The 20,885-nt window shown below is 32.0% G+C and overlaps 1 protein-coding gene across 1 annotated transcript; it reads right to left on the minus strand.

Annotated features, from left to right (window-relative positions):
- Window positions 1-11,817: 11,817 nt before the first annotated feature.
- Window positions 11,818-19,693, minus strand: LOC130447231 (retinol dehydrogenase 11-like). The gene is made up of 4 exons (XM_056783936.1): window positions 19,350-19,693; window positions 17,044-17,373; window positions 14,436-14,728; window positions 11,818-12,840 (listed from the first exon to the last, which is right to left on the minus strand). Exons 1-4 carry the CDS (start codon window positions 19,411-19,413, stop codon window positions 12,661-12,663), a joined length of 867 nt encoding a protein of 288 aa, XP_056639914.1. The 5' UTR covers window positions 19,414-19,693; the 3' UTR covers window positions 11,818-12,660.
- Window positions 19,694-20,885: the final 1,192 nt, after the last annotated feature.

A 20,885-nucleotide genomic window follows, 5' to 3' on the forward strand; every position in this document is an offset into this window, starting at 1 on the left:
GTTTTCAAGCAGGGGAATAATTGGGCCCTATTTTTTCGAAAATCGTCAAAGGCAATCAATTTCTGTAGACTTTGTTGTTTCTAGGGCGATGCTTAACGATTATTTATTTCCAACAAGCAAATTGATAAGCCGGTTCGGTGACATCCAGGTCCGCCGATCTTACCTCAATGGACTTTTTTCTGTGGGGTATCTCAAATGTAAAACGGACGGAACAACTCCGGCAACAAACTCTGAATTGAAAGAAAATATAGTTCGCGAAAGTCAATGGCATCTCGGCGGCACTTCTCCAGCGAGGTGCAAAAAATACTGAAGCGAGATTCCAAGAATGTGTCGTAACGAGTGTGACATAACGGCCATTTAGATGATGTAATTTTTAAAAAAACACCCGCATTTGTCTACCTTATATTGATTGGAACTAGAAATGCATATGTATGCGTAGTTTTTTGTTATAGATTATAGATAGATTTAAAATTTTGCCACTGGACAACCTGGACTTAATCTATAACATTACTGATTTATTTTTTTCGCTTAACTAGCCGAATTACTTAAGTAATTTGATCGAATTGTATAAAAAAAACTTGTCTTCGATAGATGAATAAAAAAACTTGACATATGAACAGGCCATCAACGATTACTGAATATCTGCATGTCATCGATGGGCGCTCAGTCACAGTATAAGGACGAAAATATAGACAATAATTAAACTCCCGATTGATTTGAAAAACCAAATAAACGCAAAAAAATCATAAATAAAGTTTTTTTGTACTTAATTGGAAACTCAATGCTACAAAAATTTCAGAAAGTTGCAAAATCGATACTCATGAAAACACACGAAGTGAAATTTAAATATTTAAAATACGCAACCCTTTGTTAGGACCAACTTTTATCAACGTGTTCGCACTAAAACACTTTTTATGTTGATATAAAATTTCTCCTATTATATAACCAATGTGCGTATGGAGTAAATGGCATCGCCATATCTGTTTATATCTAGCAATACAGTAGTTCCTCCACGTAAATAAACAACACAACGTTTGCAAATTCCATGTTTTATACTTTAAGTCAGGATAAAATTTTATTATTATCTTTATATTGCAATATTCAATGGAAAACCATCTCCTTTTAACAGACAGTTAGTATCTAATTTTTTCCAACCATAACAAATATAAATACCTCTTCATTGTTTTATAATCACTTGCCACCAATCCAACAATTTTTATGTTTGGATACAGAAAGTCATCGGAGAGAGCCCGATCAGATAAATATGGATAGATGTAGCGTAGCACAAAGTGGGCATTTGTTCTGTAGAATAGGCGTACCAATGAGCAATAGGATTGTTATAAGCCAACAAAACTTTTTAACATTTAGAAACACTGTTAATATGACATAATTGGCCGAAAAGACGGCTTTTGCTTCCTTGGATGAAGTCCATTATTCCAACTATATTTATGTTTCTGTTCATCGTTTAATCTATTGTGACATTATCCGATAGATTGGATTACGTTGAGAATACCCAAATTTCAGTTGAATTGGTTATATTGTGAGCTGGGAAAATTGAGCAATCTCGGCAACCTGCTTCTTCACGTGTAAATTTTTCTACAGTATAGTACATATCAGGAAGATTGAATGGCAAGGATTTTACCAGTTTTGCTTTGAGTAGCTACAGTAAAAACAGAGAATCCAGATCTACATGTCTGGGGGCAATACGTGTTACCTCTTCTGGTTTTATGAATAGTGAATCTAAGTACCCTAGTCTTTTGATGTATACCCTCGCACGTATCGAGTAGGTTCTCGGCTATTTCTTTTGTTTTCTTTCAGAAAACTACAATAACTAGGGGTCCATTGTTCTTCAAGTGATAATTCAACGGATAATATGAGAGAGATAAGCTTCATTGTCATTAGAAAATTTCACAATTTCATAGACAAAGCGACACAATCTTCTATAATAGTAATTATAATAAATATAGTATCTTACTTCACACTAAATTAAATTTGCCATTATATCGAGTGTATGGTAAGTTGTAGAATTCTGCCACAGAATAATAAGGTCTTTCAAGCAGAAATGCCTTTGTCAATCTTCAGAAATTATTAAATGAATTTGTCGTTTTTAATTCTGAAGGTAGCTGATTGAATAATTTGGCACTGAAGATGAAGAAATTTTTTACCAGATCAGGGTATAGTTAAGTGAATATCCAAATTCTTTCTTCCAGTAGAGAAGGTATGGATGGGTCTCTTAGTTGAATGTCCATTAATCAAGTAATCCCCCTTATCTTTTTTTTTAATAAATGAAAAGATTTTTGGATCCAGTTAGTATTATTGCAGGCCTAGGGCTTTACTTTAGATTTTCTCTTGGCTTGGAGAGCCGCTTAGCTGTTTGATAACATGAATATCTTTGCATTGTAATCGTTGTGTTGTCCGCAATTGAAATTTGCCTTGGGATAGCGAGCTTGGATCATATATGTCTGCCTCCATTTCTCCTCTTTCCATATTCGAGTCATTCCATTGCAGCCGATTTCGTTATTTCATAATTTTTAAATAATATCGCAACATTTGCATCTGAGACCATATTCTTGGTCAACTTACACACTATTATAATGCTTAGTCACGTTGCTAGACTCCATATTCTGTTCCTGTTATGTTTTAAATACCTACTCTGCTACTTTCTATAAATTAGTTCAAACTTTACCTTGATATCCTTAAATGTATTTCCACATTAATAATAACGTTTTATTAACCTTCTAAATTCATATTCAGCCAACGAGTTATGGGTATTAAAATTAATCTGTTTGTCAGATATATGTGAAATGCTAATAGACACAGGTGTCAAAATACTGTTTTGGGTCGAAAGAAATGCAGTTTGGATCGATCTGATGTTTATTATTGGTCAGGTAGGGTATATATAATAAAAAAAGGAGCCTTGAACATATTTACAAACGATATATCGCATAAAATAGATGGAGCATGGGAAAAGTGAAACAATAGCTTTGCGGTTGGGATAGTGTTTCCTTTATATATTCTAGTAAAATAATGACTCACTCAGAGATTTGGTCACCTCAAACTTGACTTAAATTTTCAGTTCGGAACTATGTTTCCGGAATGTTGATAGGAAAGAAAAGTTTTATAAAATTAGGTCTTAGTGTCGTTGTGCAAATATTCTTCCGTTTATATTTTCAAAACAGACAAGATCATTTTTTTAAACAAAAGTTCTGGTAGAATTTCATTTTCAAATCAAATACTTTTAAGCACTGCCATAATCTCACATACTAAAACAAAGTGACTGAGAAAAAGGTTTTAAATCTAGCCCATAGCGTACCTAAAAACTAATTTGGATATTGTTTATCTTTATGTATTTTTATCCTAATATTTTCTGCGGGATCTGTTATTTATCATTTTCAAAGGGTCTCGTATTTCATTTTTATTGCCTTTTGTTTGACAAATTACCAAGAGAAAATTTATTCCTGGAGAGAAACGACTTATTGGCATAAGAAGGATGCTTCTTATATAAATATAAGTTCTACTCGAATTTTTTAATATAAAAGTTATCTCAACTCACCACGAATTGATTATCCAATATTCTTGTAACGAAAGATCAATGATTATAAGCACAGCGAGTAAAGATAAATTATATCCCATGTCAAAGTAGAATGAGTAATTTAACACAATGTCCTTGATGTGCCAAATTAGAAGCAATTACACGAATGTTTCAAACAATAACAGAAAAACAACTATAAGTGAAAATAAATTATTGGCACTATATCATGACTTTTTCAATACCTGATAATATACCATTATCACCCTGTTATATCAATTAATAACTCTAATCGATATTATTGAAACAAATACATCTAGTATCACTTTCAAAGTCCATAAAACATGTTGGTGTGAAAAATTACTTATAACTGTTTAGTCAAGAACTAAGATTTTGTGGTTTCACACAATCTGCCACAGAAAATTGGAGCAACCCTGATCTCACGGCACTTCGTAGAACCATATCTAGTGACCTAATCACCCTTAAATCTTGGTGCGATTCTAATTTTTTCTTTTTCAACGTTTCTAAAACTGAAGTTTTATCAATATAAAAACACATTGCAGAATATAAAAACACATTGCAGCTTTTTTTATTAAATAACACCAGCATTGACGTTGAGTCTGTAAAATTGTTAGGGCTTGTTGTGGACTATTCCTTGAAATGAGAGTTACATATTGCCGCCTAATCTATCCTCCTTAAGAGTTTATTATGGCCTTATTGATTTGCATCTCTCTGACTATTTCTTTCTTCCTACATCTTTAAATGGTCGTTGCACGGCTATCCACTTAGAAACGCGGAGCACAACCATTACCTTCAGAATTAGTTAAGAGCTCAGTATTTTATAATGCGAAAAAATGCACAATCATTTGCAAGTTGAAATCAAATAGATATAATTTTTCCCACATTTCGCAATAATTTGAGGTCATATTTACTGGAAAAAGTCTTCTACTCTGTAAACGACTTCTATTCTAAAAATAATAGTTGTTTCCGGGCATGCTGCATACTGGTTTAATTTTTCTATGGACTTATATGTATACTAATTATTATCTATGACTATTACTACTACCTATAATTCTGTTACTTATTATGATTTAATTCTGTAGGTTGAAATTTTATTGTATTTGTATCTTTATTCAGTTATTTTCTGTTTATTTTTTAGTTTTTACAAGCTTTTGTCAACAAATTGTGACAATTTTTTGACAATAAAGCATTCCTCTCTCTTCATTATAGGCAAAGACTATATGTTTACATGATAATCAATTATTCTAGGAATGTTTTTGAGAAATTTTAATTTAGAATTATGGGACATCACTATGAAGATTTAATGGTTCTTGCTTTAGAACGATTTGTATGTGACTTAACGGGTTCATTACTGTGAAACTTCGACATATCGATGATAATAGAGTAGACAAGATCGCTAACCTCAGAATAGAGATCGATGAACAATAATAACGATTTCAAAAGAGAAAATAACATGAACGTATTACTAGTAATATTGATAGTTCCATGAAGGCACTCAATTACCATGGTTTCAGGATGATTTCAGATAGTATATAAAATGGATAGATCTGTTGAAAATACGCCTGGCACAACCAGTGATTGTTTCATAGTAGAATGAGACTACACTGAATTGATTTTTGAGTGCAAGTAAAAATCCTACTGAAATCTATAATCGGTCGAAATCAATAATCACGTACAATTTTTCGGAGTTTCAAGTGGGAGACATATAATGTGTGCTCCTGGTTTGAGGTGTGGATAAAATGCATTGAGTGGTTGGAGATTTGCCTTTGGTGATATTGCAAGTATCGTCACTGTGACGAGATAGATTATTGTCATTGAATTGAAGTTCCTGCAACCATACTCATACTGAACTGTTCACACTATCACTAAATCACTACTAATAATTACAAACTTCAGTCGATAATCAGACAGTGTAATTGTGACTGTTTGTGTGAGCAGTGCGTTCAGTATAGTATGTTATTAATTAATATTGGATTTTGGAGAAATATCAGAAGTTGAGTATAAAGTTCTATATAGATTATCCATGATTTCTGTTAATGAACGAAGCTTACAGTCTTCGCTTGTAGGGATTGATATATACATATAACCACATCATATTCAATAAATATTTTATGTCTGCTTTCTTGATTACAGGACAACTCAATCCTCACATTTTGTTGCACATTGTTGTTAACATTAATGTTCATCTATGCAATAGTGATTTTGGTGGTAAGAAATTCAGCACAGCACAGCACAATGCATCGTTTATATAAGATTGTTTACATTGTGGATATTTTCCTCATTAGCTTAACGTATAAAAACTACATTGCTGTAACTTATGAAAATCCTTCTCTTCCTTGATATATGGAGAGACTGAACTAAATGTTGAATTTGGAGAGTATTGATAGATCTTCAATATTTTCAATACAGTATTTTTTTATAAACCAGGTAACTCGTTCATTCTGCACATCGTAATGTAGATGCACATAGATGATTTAAATTAATTAATTTATTTAATAGATTTAATATTCATCAGTGAAATATTTTGTCTTCCTTTTCGGAATGATTCCAATGACCCCATAATCACTTCAGTGTAATTTATGCAAAAATATATCGAGATATCGTTCTGTTAGATTTCCCACTATATCCGTTTCTAGAAGGGAATTTAAAATTATCGTTCTCATTCTTTCTACTCTTTCACGAAGCATAGGCTCGTAAAATCTTCTATTTCCTTCGCACATTACGAGAACAGAAACTTTTTAAATAACTTTGATAGTTCTGATATAAAGAGTATTTCAATGATAATTATTACATCACTCAGTAAGTCTTGTGATTCACACAAAAATGGCGCTGCCATTCTCAAATCCATATGACGTTAGTACCAACTTTGAGACTATGTGTGAAATTTTATCGCATTTTGATTAGTTAGAAAAGACACTCATTTAAGTAAAGCTACTTCCGTTATTTTCATAACAATGGATTCAAGACAAATATATGTGTGTAAATTTATCATTGCTTCTTGATAAAAAAATATTGTACAAGTTCAACAATGGTTCATGGTTATCCGGACTCTACTACATCGAAAAGAATAATTTGCTATTGGCTTACTAATTTTAAATGTGGCCATACAGACATCGATGATGATGAAATTGAGGTAGTCACTCCAGAAAGCATCAAAAGTCCAAAAATTGGTTATATCTAATCGTAAATTGAAATTTCATGAGATAACTGAGGCCGTGGATATATTAGAAGGCATTGTGTTCACAATATTATGCATGATCATTTGATTATAAAAATGCTTTTTTAAAAATGGGTGCCGCGTTTTTTCACAGTCGATCAAAAACAACAACTTGCTGATGATTCAGAGCAGTGTTTGGCCATGTTTACACGTAATAAATCAGATTCCTTGTGTCGATATGTAACAATGGATGGAACATCTGAAAGAACTGCAGCAGGCAAACCATGTCCTAAGCGTCCAAATGCACAACAGTCAGCTGAGAAGGTTATGGCTTCAGAATGTTGGGATGCGCATGAAATACTGCTCATCGACTATCTCCAAAAGGGAAGACGTAATCAATAGCGAATACAACATAGGCTTGTTGGATTGTTCTCATATGTCGAAGAAAGAACCACTATTTCACCAAGACAATTCAGTGATACACAAGTCTATGGCATTGAGGGTTAAATTGAACAAATTACACTTCGAATTGCTTCCATATGACCCAGATCTCGCTCCCAATGACTACTAGCTATTCGCTGATCTCAGAAAAATGAAGGCTATTTTGAGGTAATAGACAAATCCTTCTACGGCATCGAGAAGTTAGAGAAGCGTTAGAATGATTGTATTGCTTTTGAAGGAGATTAACATTGATAAAAGAAATCGATTTCTATCAAACAAATGTGTTTTTCTAGTTACTCACACGACTCATTGGGTGCCAAAAATCCCCTTTATATTTTTGTAGATGATACACCTTGTACATTCTTGCGGTTGTTCAATTATTAACTCCGATGCCCGAACGACTTCTCACGAGAGTTGTTTGAAAAGTTTCTAATCTAAACAGAGAAACAAAATATTTTTTCTAAAAAAATGTTTTTCAACATAGTCTCCTTCTAAGTCTATACATACAGTCCAGCGCTGCTCCAATATTTTTAACAATACCAGAAACGAAGGTGGCAATTAAAATTTTTACAATCGAGCAATAGTTAGTGGCGTTAATAACTGTATTTGAATAATTACGTTTGTTATTATGAAGCTGGTGACGATTTAGAAATTGCCGTAAGTTGTTGATGGTGAATATTTGAAAGAACCAAGTTTTTGCAAAAATGGACGTTTTTAATGATTTTAAAAACAGACTCACTCAAAAACAATGCATAGAATCGCTTCGTGTCATATTTGGTAGTGAAACCATCAGAGACGACGGTTTACAATTGGTTTACAGAATTTAGTCATAGTCGTGCGTCCGTCAGTACTGAATATCGAGAAGGTCGGCCAAAATTAGTTGTCATTAAAAGAAATATCGGTACTGCACGGAACACAATCAAATAAAATCGGCATGTGATATACCGACAGATAGAGGTGTCTCTTAGCATATCGCAGAATGCGATACAATAGATTTTGGAAAGGAAACCTCAAATAATTGTATTGTAGTCCATATTCACCCAATTTGTCGCCTAATGACTTTTTTTTGTTCCCCATTATCAAACAAAAGATAGGTAAACAGCTCACCCCACAAGCAGTTGAAGACTTTCCAGACATGTTTCTACGATATCAATGGAAAAATGTTTCCAGTATCGGTTTGAGCGTATGCAAAAATGTATAGTTCTTGAGAGCACATATAGGCGTATACAAATGCGATAACGTGATGAAAATATTTCCTCTGCAAGTTAAATTTTAAGATTAAGAAACAGAAAAAAGTCCTAATGAATGTAAAAATATTTGGTAATTTTATACTTTCGCGGTTCCCCCGTTTTTTGGCTTTAGCTAAAAATCATCAGATTTCATGATTTTTTTTAAAACTTCGTTTTTACGGAGGATTTACGAAAAAAATATGGGAATAACAAAAAATGGAAACTTTGTTTTCAGGGCCTTAAATGTTCATGAAAATGCACTTAGTCACGTATAATTGTTGATAACTTTTCTCCAAATGATCAAATGAAGTTGTAATATTTTTTTCAAAATTTACACAAAAAAGGAACAAATTGAAGAAAAAGTTTATACAAAAATGTCGATTTATCATGCTTTTAAAATTAAAAGTAATAACAATAAGTAATCATTAAAGTTATATGCACAAAAATATTCTTAAAATCACTTATTGTAATCGCAATTCCAGATAGCCCCAGGTCTACAATGTAATGCCTAGTCTAATCTATTTTACGCATTCTATATTACCTGATTATCTTTTTACATATTTTTTACAATTCGTTGTCTTATTATGATCATTATTATTATTGATCTTAATCAATATAATTATCATAAAAATTACTTTAAATGCTACTCTCATTAATAATCTGCAAAAAGAAATTAATTTTAACTTGTAATTTGATATATAAAAATCAAAGGTTATTTTTTATAGGTCGTAGTTAGTTCACAGAAAATTATTCATACAACAAATAACAATTTACCTATACGATCAATTTGTAAACCTACAAACATATAAGCTGTCGAATTGATAAAGCGGAAACAGCGGAAAGGGCCGTTAAATCCGCACTTTCTCATAGAGACAGGGTTAGGGTTGTGTAACATTGGCATCGTGGCGTTTGGCACAGTGCGAGAAGCATGTCGAGCTGCGGGAACGACAGTCTTGTGTCTGGAGGAGGGGCATCGGCGTCCGTCCGGACTAAGCGTCGCCGGAGACGTCTCGTGACGTCACACTGGCGTCTCGTAGCCACATCACTCACTACGATAGACCTTTATATACATTAAATATGGATCATTACATTAGTACTACAACAACTACTATAGCTTTCAGTCTATTACAAATATTCTGTTTTCGTTTTTTATGTGACGGAAGCATCGTTTTCGTGACTACTACTATTTTATGATCTCGATGCAGTTTTTCGATGTTTCAAACAATATTGTAAATTATTTTTGATTCCAAAGGAAAGTCGTTGAGAATTGAACCGAGTAAAAAAATTTTATCAAGTTTTATGTTGATAATTGTTAACTATTAAAAATGATTTTACGCCCACTAATATTGCTAATGAGCATATTTATAAAGATACAGATGTACTTGATTGTACTTGTACATCTCTGAATTTTTCTTTTGCCTCTTATTTATGAAATATTTATAAAACTTATGTCAATTTTAATAATTTTTAAATATACCCAATCCACATATTCACATATTTATTTGGAAATCTCTTCAAACAAATAATTTTCTCTAAATATCCTCTTCAACGAATGTCTTTTCAAAGAAATTATACAAGTTCAGTAAAAAATTCACAATATTCAGAATTTTTAATAGAAGACAATACTAAGAATTTTTGAAATGAAATACTAATTAGATAGGTCTATAAATTGTAATAGATACTATTTTGGTAAAGATATAAATGTTAAAAGCAAAACAAACAATAAATTAGATTGGATGCATACTGCTCTACAGTCTATATACCATAAAGCTCTATAAATAAAGAAGTTCTTAATTGCGACGCTCAAAGTCATAGACCAGAACAACGATTGTGCAGAGAAGATAGGTTGGACTTGAAATTTTGCACATTTATCACGATATCAGATATCAAATGTTATTAATCGTTTTGCAAAATCCAAAACTCATCGTCTGTGCCTCTAATATTACTTATGCAAATATGGGTGTCACCTTTACTCACAATGGAACAAAAAGAGTGTCGAAAGATATTTCCATCTAGTGTTCGCCAAAGTTTGACAGAAACAAAGTCGAATTTTTGCGCCGTTGAATGAAACGTCGGTTTATTTCACACCCGAAACAAAAGAACAATCAAAACAACGAACTGAAAAGGGCTTCAAAAAAGTTAAAGACCGTTCTGTAGGCAAGGTCATAGAGTCAGATTTTTAGAAAGCGCGTGAGATAATTTTCATTGGCTATCTTGAAAAAGAAAACACTATCAATGAACAATGCAACATTTGAGCGAAGAAATCAAGCAAAAACGGTTGCTTTTGGCTAAGAATAAAGTGTTGTTTCATTAAGACAATGCACCAACTCATACATCCGTTACTGCAATAACTAAAATTGATAAATTAAAGTTTCGCCAAATTTAGCTCCCTCGGTTTTTTTATTATTTTTCTATTCTTAAAAAAATAGCTCGGTGGTTAAATATTTGCCAACAATCGAACTTATTGAACATCGCCGGAAATAGTGTTTGGTGCTAAAAGGAGATTTCGTTAAATATATTCTTTAAAAATTTGTTGTGCCAGGTACTACTGGAACCATCATCCATCATACCATTATAAAATCATTAGGCTAAAATCGAATTAAATCGAAATCTACTCGACATATTTAGAAACGTTGCTACAAAGAATAAACAAATTTCTTTAAATTATGAATGAAAATTTAAAAATCGAATCTACTTTTAGATAGATCATAAACATACGCCATCCACCAAATATTGAGCATAAGAAAATAAACGCATTTCTATGCGGATCACAGAAAATTAATGTTCTGGTGAGAATTCTAGTTAATTACATAGTAGGAATTTCGTCGATACAGAAAAATTCAACGGGAAATAATTATTCTACGAAAGCGAATTGTTCCTACAGATCTATAGCGTTTCTCAGTTTTGAGAAAATTTGTTACAAGTAAGATAGTTATGTCGGATCCATAATACGTAACAAAACGTACTGAACACTCTACCACTACACTACACTCATAATGACATTCAGTCTCTGAAGAGGATAATCAAATGTCGGTAAAAGTTTTAAAAATTGGTTCTTAAACACGTTCCGACTTGTTGATAATGATACTGAAACATGTCTCTGGCGCAGTATTCCTAATACTCTGCTTAGAATCGGCAGTTTCTAAGAATCACATGGTAACTGCTGATCTTTCTTTCACTCGAATTTTTTCTCGAAATGTTATGTCCCTCTACCTATTTTATGGCCAATTTATAACATACTCAAAATTTATCTTTTATAAGAAGTTTTTAAAACTATCATCACAGAATATGCGCTTCATCCTTTCAGAACTATATAAATATTTTGGAATCGATGTATAATTAAAGCACATAGCGCCTATAGGCTCTCGAACGGTAAGTCAAAGAAACCTATATCTTGATGTCCAAGATATGTAGAAGATTAAGTTTAAGAAATAAAATAATATATAATGAAAAAAATTTATTCACAACCAATTATTACATTATACAGAAAAGGAAGAACTAAAATATGGTAGCGAAAAAACATAGAATATGTAGATAGTAATAGTTTTCAAATTATTCAAGTAAATCTAAATGATTAATTAATTTAATTCATGAGAAAACATCTAAAGTATATGGTGTAATTGAAAAAAATCTTCAAAAGAATTATTCTGATATTCTACTATTATTAGAATATACTAATTTGAATCACCAATTTCTCAAACATTTGCCATCCAAAACAATTATTTATAAAGGCAGCTTGACATGGTGCAAGACCATTTTTAAGAACTTGCACGTAATTTGTCAAAATATTTCATAGATTAATATTGCATGTCGTTTGACATTACCACTCTTACCACTACAACTACTAATAAAAATGCCATAAGTAAATTAAAAAAATTTCTAACGTCAAATTTTATTTAATATTTTGAGGTTTAAAAATGAAATGTTTTATTTTCTAAGTAAAATTATCAAGAAAAAAATGGTCAGTGAAAAATTAGTAATAATTGATATCTGCCGCTGCCTCGCTTTTGCAGCCTGATGAACAGGTTGGTTTTTACGCGAGAAGTAACTAGACTTTTCCCTAGAATTGCATCCAATCGATAATTTTGCAAGTGCGAGATTTTATATGAAACAATCAGCTGAATATTGCGTCTTGCATTGCATTTATTGCAAAATATCAAGCGGCCTAAACGACATTCACATAAACATTAAATACCCGAATTAAAAAATATATTGTTAATTAGTTTCACTAATACTGTTGTTGGTAGTCAATACGTCTTTAAACAAATTATCATTAGTAGTCGTTAATCACTAAAATTCAGAACCTTAATTGTTTCGTACCAGAGTTGTTCAGCTAAAATTGGATTTTGAGCGGTTTTAAAATGTTCTTGATATTGACATTCAATGAAAAATCCACCAGTTAAATGCTCGATACCTGGTTCCAGAGCACAATATAAAGTTGTTTGGGCACCTTCTTCGGGACTCTGTAAACCAAAACATATAAAAGTTTCTTACTAATTTTAACCTAGTAAACAGTAAATTATATCAATGTATAGTTTATTAGTAGAATAATAGCTTTACAAGAAGCAAAGAGTGCGTTATCTCAAAGCAAATATGTTTATAGAGTGGCGTTCAGAAAATTCAATCGCTTCTTTTGAAAATATGAAATTCCTGAAGAAATGAAGCTTATTAAGTTATGTTCATCAAACTATCCGTCTTTCAGTTAATAACTGTTTGTACTACCAATTTTAGGTTGTACTAATTTTTGGCATAAAGATTGCTTAGCATAAACAAAAATAAGAAAAATTGAAACTATTGAACATTGAAGAAGAAGGAGATTGAACAATTTGAGAGAGTTAACTAGGAATGACCAACTCCTAGAATTTCATACTGTTTTTTTATGTCAGGAAAAATTTTATTCTCATACTATGGAAAATTTTATTTTGAAACTTTTTTCACTGTTTTATTTTTTCATAAAACTATGTCATTTTCAATGAAAATTCGAATAACTGAAAACATTTTTTCAACATTATTATTTAAAAAAAATACAAAACAGCAACAACAATTGGCGATGAATTCATACATCAAAGTTAATCACTCGCACTGTTCCTGAGAGATAAACATTTTATAATGTTGAAAGACGAGCTCGAGAAACAGGATAGTTTTATAGTATTAACTGAAAAAGTCCTGTTTGATTATTTTTAATTTTCACAATATATCCTATGAGCAGAGTAATAAGTAAATTGTGTACAAGTCACTAAAGTGAGTAAGGAACCATCAATTGACGGTACACTGAGAGTATTTATTATGGAAGATCTTCTGGCCATATTCCCTTCAAGCTTCTCTTTGCTAGTAGCTGGTTGAATAGATTATTTATTAATTTATTGTTGTAGTCATTGTATCTTGTGGAATAGTTCTTTATCACATCTTTGATTAGTGGGATGTTCAGATCGTTATGAATTGTTTGGTTAGTAACGTACCAGGGAGCCCTACTTAACATATGGAGTGTTTTGAATTGGAATATTTGGAGTATCTTCGTATTTTAAGGTTTACTGCAGCCCCATAATTTTATTTTATTGGTATGAATATAGTTTTGTAGATGAGTAATTTATTTTCGAGTCTTAGTTCAGACCTATTGTTGAGTAGTTAGTGCATATTTTTTAGTAATCGTCTTCAGAAACGTTACCTTCAGAAAACAGTGTGTTCCAAATAAATCACTAACGGTTCCAAAAATTCCAAATTGTTTACACAGATTCTTCAATCACATGTGTGATCGCTTAAGGCGATTTGATAATAAGAAATGTGTAAGTAATGGATTGAGTGGATAGCGGTTCTATACTTTTTCAATGGAAAGATCACCACAGTTTCGAAAAATTTTGTGATATACTGCTATTGTATCTCTGAATTTTGTTATTCTACCTTTATTCTTGACCTAAAGTAACCAACTTTGTTGCATTCTTTTATATATTTAACAGTAATAGACCAAAACCAGAACATTATATTATAACACCATCTATGGCTGCTTGTAACTTCATTGGCCTAAAAAAATTTACCCGAACATATTTCCATATATACTCACTTTGAAAATTCTTCTGGACATATAAGTTAAACATGATTTGAAGGGTCCTAAATGCCGAGTAAGAATTTCGGTCGCTATATATCCAGGATGAAGGGTAAACACACTGACATCGAATTGTTTCAGTCTTTTAGACAATTCTTGCGTAAATAGAATGACACACAATTTAGTATTAGCATAGCAATCGAAATGGCCGTCATAAGCCATTAATTTATCAACACTTTTCATCTTTGCACGTTTAGCAGCTATAGAAGACACGTTGACTATTCGACTAGGAGCAGATTTCTTCAATAAATCTAAAACAAAAATAATAAAATTCATAGAAGAAATTTACAATGCTGTCAATAATATCAACACTTGGCATCAATATAGGCTGTCCATATGTCCCGTTTTCAACGGGACAGACCCGTTATTTTAGACTTTTAGGGTTGTCCCGTTTTTTGCCGGTAATATGAAAATTTTAATTATTTAAGTTTTATAAAACAAGTAAAAACTATTACTTGATAATTTCTTATACACATTCGGTAAAGATGTAGATTCACTTCAAGAATATTAATAATGAAATCAATCCTCATGTAAATTTGGAAAAAATGTATGTTATTGTATGTTAAGGTGAGGGACGCCAAGGTCATTTCACTCTTCCTCATCCCTTCTCGTGTGCTAGAAACTAATGCCGTAGTATCAGCAGTGTTGCCAGAGCTAGTACAATTGTACAATTTTAGTACATTTTAGTGTATTTTATACGCCAGTACATTTTTTCTTTTTTCTAATACATTTTCCCTGCGTTCGCAAATATAAAGTTATTTTATATTTTCGTTTAATAAAATAAACTAGAAAATATACTAGATTATAACAATAATTAAAAAACAGAGCTGATTTATATTTAGATCGTGAGATTTTTGTACTGCATTGCTAATTTTATCGGTAAACTTTATATAAATTTTTCATCCTTAAAATAATAATTGACACAGTCTATAACATTTTTGGAAAAAAAAATTTAATTTAAACTTATGTTTATACATCTTCAGCTTTTAAATTGTGGCAACACTGAGTATCAGTAGCTCATGCTCAGTGGCTGTTTCTGTCATTTAGTCAGTACCGTTCCAACTGCAGCCTTAGTAGGTAGTGTATGTAGCATCGAAGAAGTGTGAACTATAACAAAAACAATTAATAATTGTAATAAGTAGCAGCGGTACTTTTACAATTGTTTTGTGAGTATTACTTTGTGTTTATCGAACAAGAATCCTCAGAAACGGCTATGTATTTTTAAAGATGAGTTCAAGTTTATTAAAACTGACGTGTGTCAGTGGCGTTCACTTTTCTTTTACTCACGGGGGACGAGATCAAAAAAAACATAAAGATACCGAAAAAGCTGCGAGTACTTTCTAGTCTTCAGACTTTTTTCATAAAAAAGGATGTCGATGAAAACATTTCAACAGAAGAAGGTATGTTACCATACAATCGTTCATGGTCACAGATTTAGATCAAATGACTGTTTATCCAAGTTAGAAAAAGATTAAGGTTCATGTGATTCTGTTTCTTTGAGCTTAGATGCCTCCAATCAAAAAGCCGAAAAATGCTTTCCTGTAGTAATAAGGTATTTTTTACCATTTTCTGACGTTCATGTAAAAATGATCAGTTGGTTGCAATGTGCGCCGATAACACGAACACGAACTTTGACGGTGCTGCCAGAAAAGGGAAGAATAATGTTTGGAGGCGTATTCAAGATAACTTGGGGAAAGAAATTATAAGAGTATGATATGGAGCTCATATTGTTCATAACTGCATACAAACAAGTATGAATTGTCTGCCATTTGACATTGAATGCTTTGCTGTTGAGATGTATAAGTACTTCCACATATACATAGTGTGAACAAAAGAACTGAAGGAATTCTGTGAATTTGCTCGAGTTAAATGGGAAAATTATTAAAACACGGGAACATTCGTTTTTTGCCTCTTGTACCAGCTATTGATCGCATTCTTCTAATTTTTGAAGGCCTAAAGTCTTATTACCTTTCTCAGAAAAAATGTCCTGTTTTTATTAAATAGCACTTTGAAACCCCGTGTTTCAAATTATGACTGGTGTTTGTTATATCACAGATTTCAACTTTTGAAAAACAGATGTGAAGTTCTTGTGATGAATTTTACGAAATACTCATTGAAAAAAATAAGCAAGTACTTTTGGAACAAAGAAAAAGAAACTATACATCAATCACGACATTCAAGTGAAAATGATGATTGAACTGTCACTGGTATACATGTTGATAGAACAGACTATTTAATTGGAATGAATTTGTTTTATTTTAGGAAAAAATTGTAAGAAGATGTTTTTGGAGATTTTTATACATCCTAATTTGTATTTTGTTACAATAACTTCATAAACAAAATGAGTGTTTAGCATAAACATTTTCATTTGGTTTGGTTAGGTCAGTATTAACATTCTTAAAATATTTTACCTTTTGATGTTTTAAAGGGATTGGAATTTAAAGGTAGCAATTTTCGGCACATTTAAATTCTTTCCTGTACCCTACACCTCAACCGCAAAAATATTATGACTGTCCCAAATTGGAACAAAGTTTTTATGGACAGCCTACATCAATAGAATACTCACCTATCAAAATTAATGTTAATAATGCTGGTCCAAAATAATTAACTTGCATTTCAAGTTGAAAGCCGTCATCAGTTATGTGGTTTCCTAATGCCAGAGCTCCGGCGTTATTAATTAGAATATCCAATCTTTCTTCAGTTAATAGAACGTCATCCGCAAATCTTCTCACCGATTGTAATGAAGAAAAATCGATTAATTTCAATATCACATCGTAATTTCCTGTGAGAGTTTTGATGTTTTGAACCGCTACTGAACCCTTTAATTCATCCCTGCAAGCTACTATCACTTTAGCTCCTCTTTTGGCACATTCTAAAGCAGTTTCGAATCCAATACCTAGAAATTAACAACTCTATCCGAATAAAATATAATATTTACTATTTTTGTAACTAATTTCAAATAAGTACAATTGTGCACTGCACTGCAAAGTAAAAACAAAGCAAGGTTTTTTAACTGAAGGCATTATTCACTAAAAAGGGATATTTGGAAGTTTTGAACCTAAAAAAGAAATTTTTTTCCATAATGATTTGATGTTTCAACATAGTCTCTTCTAATTAATAGTTACCGCTTTTGTGCTCAAAATTGGCGTTTCTGTATGTGATAACTTTATCCTCTGAAAGAATGTCTCTCCTATGAGTGAACAGAAAAATATTACTGGGATCCACATCAGGTGTATACGATGAGTGATCAACCGATGAAAGTGCAATTCGTAAACTTTAACCATTACAATCTCCCAAGTGTGAGAAGGTGCGTTGTCCTGATGGAGCAAGAAATTTCTTTTTCTCAAAATGTGGTCGCTTTTTGCAATTCGTCTTTCTGCCTTATCAAGTATTGATGTGTAATACTTTCTGTTATGGTTCGCCTTTTTGAAAATAGTCGATGAACAAACACAATCTCATGACTCGCCCTTTAAGGAGCAAGCTCGCCCACTGCTTTAACTGTTATAATTCGATGTAAAAGTCATTGTGCTTAAACTGCAGTCAATACATGGCAAATTCGTTATACCACGGCTATCTCTGTAATCTTAATTCAATCATCAGTAAAATTTGTTGAAATTTTAGTGTTCTACGGTACTCTGGAAGGAGAAGGATTGGTTTCGGCCATTTTTTTTAACCTGGTGAAATGATAATTCAAACAAAGCTGTTTGGAGGTCTGAAAAGGTACGAGCTACGAACGAAAATAACCTATGAAGTAAATCATGTGAGGCAATGCGGTAACTTACGTTGATGCGTACGTTACTCTGTAATTTACATACATGATACTTCATTCATGCAGGCAAATAGGTACACACGCTACCATATAAATATATACATTGTGTGATTACATATATACACAAGTTGAAAAGTGACTGAAATAGTGAAAATAGCTCTTCTTCAGTCGTTCTCAGGATAGTACTGTCATTGTACCAAGTTTCAAAAAAAATGGCCGAAATCCCTCCTCCTATGGTGCTCTTGGACTCATCAGGAGTAGATTTTAGGGGGGCTAGGGTTTCGGGTCCCTTGAAATTTTTTAGTGAACTTTGTTTGAACTATCATTGTGCCCAAGCTCCAAACCAATTAGCGGAAACCAATTCTCCTCCTCCCAAGGTAACTTCAAACACTTCAAGGGTAATATTGGCGGGGATGGGGAGTTTTGGGGTTTCGTGCCTATTGAAACTTTCAATCAGCTTCAAGCTATTGGTGTATCAAGTTTAAGCAAAATTGGCCAAAACCCCATTTCCATTTCTACAGTCATAAATTATGATGCGTATGTTTTATGTTTAGAAACTTATACGATATCAACAGAAATGAAATGAAATTTGTATGAGAATTTCTCAACGTATGGGTTAATATATTTCCCAACTTATATTAATAAATGCTGATAATTTCCGGCCGAGACCGGAAATTTTTTATTCAATTTTCATATAACAGCACTCACCATTACACTGTCCAACGCGCGTTTCGGTAACCAAGTTATCATCTTCAATTTACCTTTAGTCTCTGAAGACGATTATCATATAGAAATGCGTGTCAGAACGTGTAATTGTGATTTTTAGTGTAAACAGTGCATTCTGTATTAGTACCCCCAACGGTTCCATAAATTCCTACTCAACGTTTTTTAACTTCCAACTTTTCTTCAAGCGACGAAAAAATTACGTTTCTATTGGTACAATTTGACATTAAATCATGACATCATTACCAATGGCAAAAATAATGTATATTTAGTAATATAATAAAAGTAAACCCTATTCATGTGAATATAAACTCCAAACCTGGGCTATAAACGTCAGTGGTTATTTTCGTGTACACATTTTAAATATAAAAGAATCCTACCTGTGTTAGATCCGGTAACTATAACAGTTTTTCCAGTCAAACACACTTTATTATTACAACGCATTGATAAAAAAATACGAAATATAAGTAAAACAACGCTAAAATTCTATGAATAAAAGGACTACCACTTCACATTAAATCCATTGAGTTCTAAACTTTGTTATACGCTTAAATCGAATTGACAGTGATTTGGTAAATAATGTGTAGATATATATTCAATCAGTTCTTATCAATATTTTAGTTTATCAATAAATAGACAGAGTAGAATATAAAGAAAACATCTATAAAAATTATTGATTTATAGTCTATTCTAATGCACGAGAGAGTAATAAAACCTAATTTACTGTTTTTCTACTTTATATACATTCTTTCTATTCCTAGAGTGAATTTATAAACACTGTATTTCACATTCTGAATTTATTTAAATACTTTACACATACTTAACTAACTCAAATAATTTATTCAAATTTTTCTATTACTTTCTGTTTCGGTCTATGACTTTTTATTATAAACTAACTAAACTGCGCAACAGAAACTCCTTACATATATCCTAAAAGTATTCTCAAAACTTCTAGAAAAGAAACAAAGCAAATAAATAAATAGGCCTTCCTATAAATTATTCACAAGAAAGAACCAACATACATCAAAGGGAGAGGAACGGCTCTCATATAGCTTGTTCGTAACACTAAGTTTTAATGCAAAACGGTCTTTATAAATATTACAAAGTAATCTAATATGTCCATAAGTGTACCTGATCTAAGAAAATTTTTCATTTTTTATAACCATAAGCTGTACAGAACAATAAAGAAGCGGTGGGATAGGCTAAAGCCATATGTATGAAACATTACATGGCCGTTTCATAGGATTTGATTCAATGAGTAACCATTTGTCAATAAAGGCTAGAGGTTTTGTTTTATTTTAATTTCAAGAATCTCTTTCCAACAAATTTCGCCAAAAATATGGTAGAATTAAGGAGGTCTAAGTTGTGTATTCACATATTTAGTTCAGTTGCAGCTTGCAGTCTATTGTGAATTGTAATGTGACTATAGAAAATTTGGAAGGAAGACATTAACGCCAAAAATCTATCCTTTAACAGTTGTTCACATATCTTTAATATTTGATTGTTCTAAATAATATACAGACAAACATTTATGTAAGAAATGACGCAGTGAAATTCGTAGTATGCTTGGTGTACGGAAATCTACGATTTACAGAGTTGTTACAGAAAAGAAATGTGGCGAGTGTCAAGCAGCACGTGAAGTTCCAGGAAAACCAAAATTTCAAATAGAAAATAATTCTAAATACAGTCTTTGAAGGGAAATACATGTTTTCTTCTTTAGAAAAGAATTTCCCGCAGTAGAAAATGCTGTTGACACGGTTCGAGATGATGGGAATTACTCTGAAATGATTCTACTAGAGAAACTTTTAAAAGAAATGTTTTTGCTGGAAAAAGTATTGCAGAAATTCTATTTTAATAGAAAGAAGAGATATTGTAGTATGGAGAAGAAATTACCTATAAAATAAATGAGAAACCAA

The sequence above is a fragment of the Diorhabda sublineata genome, chromosome 8, assembly GCF_026230105.1.
Source record: "Diorhabda sublineata isolate icDioSubl1.1 chromosome 8, icDioSubl1.1, whole genome shotgun sequence".
NCBI classification, from domain to species: domain Eukaryota; kingdom Metazoa; phylum Arthropoda; class Insecta; order Coleoptera; family Chrysomelidae; genus Diorhabda; species Diorhabda sublineata.

Excerpts from the sequence above, each read along its gene's own strand:
- LOC130447231 (XM_056783936.1), bottom strand. The coding sequence starts at position 19,413 with ATGCGTTGTAATAATAAAGTGTGTTTGACTGGAAAAACTGTTATAGTT. Across the intron at positions 14,729-17,043 it reads ATTAACATTAATTTTGATAG|ATTTATTGAAGAAATCTGCT; the intron begins GTGAGTATTCTA and ends TTTTTGTTTTAG. Across the intron at positions 12,841-14,435 it reads TGTCCAGAAGAATTTTCAAA|AGTCCCGAAGAAGGTGCCCA; the intron begins GTGAGTATATAT and ends TTTGGTTTACAG.